The 6,914-nt window shown below is 40.8% G+C and overlaps 1 protein-coding gene across 1 annotated transcript in view; it reads right to left on the bottom strand.

The window, feature by feature from the left end:
- Kiaa0355 (KIAA0355 ortholog) overlaps positions 1–6,914 on the bottom strand; it is an 89,674-nt gene that overhangs the window by 18,445 nt on the left and 64,315 nt on the right. Inside the window, exon 7 of the mRNA XM_013522293.1 lies at positions 3,945–4,042. Within this exon, the coding sequence (XP_013377747.1) occupies positions 3,945–4,042 (98 nt within the window). The remainder of the gene's footprint in view (positions 1–3,944; positions 4,043–6,914) is intronic.

Raw genomic sequence — 6,914 nt, 5'->3', positions numbered from 1 at the left:
AAACCTCAAAACATCCTTAAGATTTTGTATCATTATTGTTTCTCTGGTGTGAGAAACCAAAAGTGTAAATAAGACCAAAATGTATAATAGATATGGGGAAATGGAAAAACAAAATGCTCAAATGAGAAGGGAAATAAGGGGGAGTGGAGGAAAGGAAAGAAGAGGAAAAAGCAGAAACAAAGCTTTTATTTTTAAATTTTTATTTATTTATTTATTTCTGTCTTTTTGAGACAGGGTCTCGCTATGCAGTTCAGGCTGACCTTGAGCTCACTTTGTAGCCCAGGCTGGTCTTCAGCTCCCAACGATCCTCCTGCCTCAGCCTCCCGAGTGCTGGGATTACAGGCGTGCGCCACCACGCCCGGCCACTACAAAGTGTTTATAAATAAAGAGAAGAGGGGCTGAAGGGAGGGGAGGGGAATGGGAAAAAAAGAAGAAGATATATCAGGTACACATTCCCTATGATAAATTTATCATTATGCCTATCTAAAATGTACCAGTGAAATTAATTTTAAAAAAGATTTTGCATCATTAGCAAAGGCAGACAGCAGAGGGAGCCACTGCAAGGAAACACTAGGTGTTTTTCTTGAAAAAAGGAAACTGACCATACAGGGAGGGTTTTGGAAGATACTTGAGGGGCTAACCATTTTAGTACTAGCTATTTACCTTCACCCAATTATATAAAAATTCAGTCTACTTTCATCAAAATGAGAATCCTAATAAAGCTGAATATTTTTCAATAAGAATTTGAATTGGAAAATTAGAAATTCAGGAACTCAAAATCTTACAGAAAAATGATCTTTTAAATTTACTGTTTGACAGAAATGAAGGTATGGTGGTGCATGCCTGTAATCTCAGCATTTGGGAGGCTGAGGGTAGGACTGCTGTGAGTTCAAGGCCAGCTAGGGCTATACAGTGAGTTCAAGCCAGCTTGAACTGCATAGCAAAACCCTGTCTCAAAAAAGACAAAAAAAAAAAAGTATGTATATAAATCACCAATAATTTCAGAAAATAATCAAAATTTTGAGCTAGGTGTGGTGGTGCCCAGGCATAATCCTGGAATTTGGGAGGCTGAGGGAAGAGGATTGCAATTTGAGGCAGCTCTTAGTTCAAGGGCCAGCCAAAGGTATATAGTTTTGTTTTTGTGTTTTAAAAAGGTGAAAGATTTATACGATCTGAAGAGAAACCAGAGTATTGTTGTTTTTGTTCTTTAAAAAGGGAGGTTTTAGGACATAAAATGAATTGGTAACTCTTAATATATTAACAGGTTCTAAACACTTCTGTAGGAATCTACCATTGTTTTAAGAATAAATGCTTTAGGGCTGGGAATGTAGCTCAGAACACTCGGCTAGCCTATGAGCGGCCTTCGGCTCAGTCCTCAATACCATTAAAAAAAAAGCTTAAATACAATTTGTAAGCCAACGATGGTGGTGCACAAATATAATCCTAGTACTCTGGAGGTGAAGGCAGGAAGATCATAAGTTCGAGCACATCTGGGCAACTCAGAAATGTAGCAAGACCCAGTCTCAAAATACAAAATAAAAAAGGGCTGTGGATGTAACTTGAAGCAAAGGCCTTGCATTCAATTCCTAGTATGGAGCCAGGCATGGTGGCACACACCTGTAATCCCAGCACTCAGGAGGCTGAGGCAGGAGGATCGTTGCAAATTCAAGGCCATCCTGGGCTACAGAGCTCAAGGCCAGCCTGAACTGCATAGCAAGATCCAGTCTTAAAAAGACAAAAAAAAAAAAAAAAAATCCTAGTACAGTACTGAACACAAATAAACATGCATGTACTACCCAACCACCACTTTAGTCCACACAAGGACCGATGAAAGTGTCTTTGTTCCTTAGTATCTCTTCCTATTTAAGTGATTTAAGTGTTTTCTCTATAGTTAAATATACATCCAGAGTATAATTTATATATCAAAAATTATATTAGAAAGTATTTGCTATGTGGTATTAATAAAACTCTGATGTCAAACTGTATAGGTAAATCTGTATGAATATTGGAAGAACAAATCCTTAGAGATAGAGTTGTATAACCACTGAGATCATATCCTTTCTTTTAGGTTTCTGATATAATAAACTACCTTCCAAAAAGGCTGTGTGATTTATTCATTGTTTGACCTTTGTCTCTTTGGGCTTTTAGTGTAGCCCAAACTAGTACTAGCACATTATTTAGCATTGTTATTCTAAAATACTGAACATTTTCAAAATGGTGTCATGCGGTTTCTTGACATTGTCTTCCTTTTATCTTTAGGAAAGATTACGTATTTTCTTCACATATTTGTTGATCACATGGATTTTGTGTTTTCTTTCCCTTTTTCCCCAGTCTCACTCAGGGCCTCCACACTGAGCTATATTCCCAGCCCTTTTTAATTTAAGACAGGATTTCATTAAATTGCTAAATTTCCCTGGGCTGGACTCAAACATATCCTCCTGCCTCAGTCTAGTGCTGGGATTAAAGATATTTGCCACCACGCCCAGATGTTCATTTTTTGAGATAAGATCTCATTATATTGTTCAGGCCGGCCTCCAACTCTCCATCCTCCATCCTCATCTTCCTGATTAGCTGGGTCCCTGTGCATGGTAACCCGTATACCTTCCTTCTACCTGGTCACATCCCTTGCCTGTTTTCTGACTGACTTGTAGAACTCTTCCCCTGCCCCCTGCTCTCAGTATGGGGAACTGAACCAAGAAACACTGTACCGCTAAGCTACATTCCCCAGCCCTTTTTAAAAAACACCCCCAATTCTTTTTCTTTTGGTTTTTTGACACAAGGTCTTGCTATGTAGTCCAGGCTGGCCTTGAACTCATAATCTTCTTCTTCTAGCCTCTCAAGTGCTGGGATCACAGGTGCGTGTAAACATTCCTGGCTTTTTTTTACTTGGTGTCAGGGACTGAATCTGGGACTTTTGCACTGAACAACATCCTCAGCCCTTTTAAATTAAAAAAAAAAAAAAATTTTATGCAGCACTAGGGATGAACCCATGCCCTTTGCACTGAGCTATACCCCCAACCTCAACCCTCCTTTTTGGAATTCTGAAGGAGGGTCTTGTTAAATTGCTAAATTACCCTGGCTGAGCTTGAATTTGCAATCCTCCTGCCTCAACCTCCCAGAATGTTGGGATTATAGATGTGCACCTTCATCATGGCCAGCCTTATTATTTTGAGACAGGGTCTTGCTAAGTTGTCTTGGCTAGCCTGAACTTGCCATCCTCCTGCTTCAGCCTCCCACGTAGCTGGGATTACAAGTATGTGCCACTATACTGGCATAGGAGCTTTAAAAGGAATAGTAATAAATTAAGAATATGCCTTTGGAAAAAAAGAATAATCTTTTTAAGTGTTACACACATAATTAAAAAGTTGAAAAGAGTTGTGTTTATCCCCAGATGTGCAGTGACATTGGGTATGTGATGACATAAATTCAAAGAGCATCAGGCTATGACCAGGACAGACAGAGGAGAAGGGATTCCAAGTTCTCTACTTAGCTTTAGAGAAGTAACGAGTGAGCTGGAGAAAATTATATACTAAGAGAAATGATATACTGTATTAAGTCTAGAAGCTGTGGATTCTAACAAAGAAAAGATAATGCTGCCCCATTATGATCCAAGAGTACTGACATTTTAGCTACATTAGCTACATTGGCAGTGAAGGCTATCTTTCAGGCATCTTGGCCTCCTTCCTAGACCAGTGGAGGCGAACCTATGGCATGTGTGCTATAGTGGGCTGTTTGTTATTGCTGAAAAGCTCCAAAAGGTTCACCATCACTGTCGTAGATCAATAATCACAACATATGCCACTAACATAGCAATAATGCCCATAAACCTGTACATATGGCAATATCTGTTGTATCAATTAGTATAGGGTCTGTTCAAAACAAAATAACCATTGCAAAGGTGTGCAAACGTCAATCAGCTTCTGGTAATGTAAAAGTCAAGTTACCATGTGGATGGGACTTGAACCACAATTCTGGTGCCTTCTAAACTGATTTGGGGGGCGTAGGCTTCTTTATTTTCAATCTGTGCTGTGTCAACCACCACCTAAGAGAGAAATAAGAACAACCACCAGCTTTCAGGAAGGAAAACAGATCACAAACATATCCAATGCTGAGTAACTGGCAAGAACTATTTCCCTGGCAGCGCAGCAATGCCAACATCAGTTGGGCTCCATGTAGACAATAGCGGGTAACAAATACAGAAACACGTCATTAAACTGAAACCAAAAAAAAAAGAAAGAAAACAAAAACAACTGAAACCAGTCTCTGGGTGTGAGTTTTTTTTTAACTTTCCAAGCACCTCTAGCATTTTTCCACACTATGAATGTTAATCAGGAATTACTTTCTTTCTTTTTTTTTTTGTGGTACCAGGGATCGAACTCACGACCTCACACTTGCCAGGCAGGTGCTTAGGCCACGCCAAGGAATTACTCTTTCTTTTATCTTGGTGTTTTTTAATTCTGTATTTGAAAAAAGTAAAAATATTAAAAGGTAAAGCTTCAGAAAAGCCCATTTGTAATGACTAGATACAAGGCAGAAGTTGGATGAAAGTTTTTTTAAAGATTATTCTATCCTCAGCCAGGTGCAGTGATGCACCCTTGTAATCCCAGCACCTGGGGGGCTGAAGCCAGAGGACTGCTTCAAGTTTGCCAGCCTGGGCTACATAGTGAGTTCAAGGCCAGCCTGAATTACACAGCGAGACCCTGTCTCGAAAAACAAAAACAAAACCCAAATCTGTATTTCAGAAGCGGGTAAGCTGCACAGAGGTGCTTATCATGATTCCACATTCAGGCCCTAACGCAGCTGATTTACACTGCTATAAACAGCGTTCCCACAGATGGTCCTTCAGAAAAGATTTCCTGTCCAAGGAATAGCCTTTGTTGGATCTGACAGGTGTTTCCTCTCGCCTCCCAGCCGGAGAGCCATAATCTAAAGGTTCTCTGTGAGTCAGACACAAAGGTGCTCTGCAATCAGTAGATAGGGAACTAAGTGAGTAGGGAGCTAAGGTCTCTGAATACGATGGGACTTTTTTATTTTTATTTTTTAAACTTACAATGTTTTTCAAAATAGCCTGTGTGTCCTACCCCCTGTTCACACTCTTTCCAGGAGAATACAGGGCCATGGTTCTCCCAGTTTCAGCTAAGTGGCCTTTGGGAATATATCAGTCTTGTAAAGGCAGTGGGTTCTTCTACAGTTTAGAAGGCATCTCCAGTTTACTACTTTTGTTGGGGGCTCCTATACTGCAGAACAGATCCAAGAGGAAACAGCTCATCTCTGTGGACAAGTTCTCACCTGGCTCTCTAACAAGGCCCGTCTAACTGCCCTGAGCTGGGCCACCTGCCCCCTTGCCTGCTTGTAACAAAAGTCAAGGACAAGCATCCTCCCAATAATCCTTTTTTCTTTTCTTTGGTGAGAGGTGTTCTGAGACAGGATTTCACTATATAGCTCAGGCTGGCCTTGAACTTGTAGAGATCCTCCTGCCTCAGTCCCCCACGTGCTGGGATTATAGGTGCATGCAACTATGCCTGGCCCCAAAGGTTTTTCTCATGAGTGAAGGAGAAATCAGACTAGAAAGAATTCTTTTAATTTTAAAAATCTTTAGTTAGCTTCTTTTAACCTCAAACTGAAATGCTATACCTCTTTTCAAAATAGAATAATTTACTAGAAAGTAGAATCAAGTGCTTAAGGTTGTTTGTTTTTTGAGACAGGGTCTCACTATATAGTGCTGGCCTTAAACTTGCTTATGTAGTCCAGGTTGGCCTTAAACTCATGGCAACCCTCCTGCCTCAACCTCCCAAGTGCTGGGATTATAGGTGTGTGCCACCATGCCCAGCAATGAACACAGGACATCTATATCCCCAGTCCTTTTCTTTTTTTTTTTTTTGTCTTTTTGAGACAGGGTCTTGCTATACAGTTCAGGCTGGCCTTGAGCTCACTTTGTAGCCCAGGCTGGTCTCGAACTTACAACAATCCTCCCGCCTCAGCCTCCCAAGTGCTGGGATTACAGGCATATGCCACCATGCCTGGCCTCAGCCCTTTTTTGTTTTAAATTTTGAGACAAGACCTCACTAAATTGGTAAGGCTGGGCTTGAACTTGCAATCCTCTTTGCCTCAAATGGGATTATAAGTGTGCCTGGCTCAGTGATAAGATTTTATGGGTCAATGATGCCAAACAAAAAGCTAAATGGTTATTTCAGATGTTCATCTCCTAATCCCACACAATACTGGCAAAAATCTTTTCTTCTTTGAAATGTAAAAAGACTAAACCACTATTTTTGAATTGATGCCATTTTATTCCCAAAAGGAAATAGGCAGAGAGCTGGGACATGAAGTGACTGGATGGGGTACAACCTATACCACTGTGCTCAGGAGAGGTCTCAGGAGGAGAAGATTCTGGAGCTGACACCAGGAAGTGTGAGGAGCATCACATATGAAGATCAGAGACGAGTCTCTAGGCAAAAGGTGGCTTGAGTGCAAAGGCCTGAGACAGTGGCAAGCTCGGCAAATCTGAACAGCAGAAAGACAGTGCAGTAGCTGCAGAGTAGTCAGGCCAGATCAAGGAGCCCTGTCAAATGGGCACTACTGTAATGTTCTCCCTAAATGAGGAATCCCTACAGCATTCTGCAGCTAGGTTTCCTGCAGATACATATTATCAACCTATAAAAGAAAATCTCTCTCTCCTTTCCTTCCTTCCTCTCTTTCCTTCTTCTTCTTCTTTTTCTTTTTTTTTTTTTTGGTACTGGGAATCAGTCTTTCCCTCTTCTTCTTCCCTGCCCCCAATACTTTCTTCTGTGGTGGTACTAGGGATTGAACTCAGAGCTTTCACACTGAGCTACATCCAGTCTTTTTTAAAGGTTTTTAAATTTTGAGACAGGTCTTGCTAAATTATTCCAGGTGGCTCAAACTTGTGCTCCTGC

The sequence above is a fragment of the Chinchilla lanigera genome, unplaced genomic scaffold (genome assembly GCF_000276665.1).
Source record: "Chinchilla lanigera isolate Chin_1 unplaced genomic scaffold, ChiLan1.0 scaffold00067, whole genome shotgun sequence".
Lineage (NCBI taxonomy): Eukaryota > Metazoa > Chordata > Mammalia > Rodentia > Chinchillidae > Chinchilla > Chinchilla lanigera.
The sequence above is the reverse complement of the archived record's forward strand: the minus strand, read 5'-3'. Positions and strand labels throughout refer to the sequence as shown.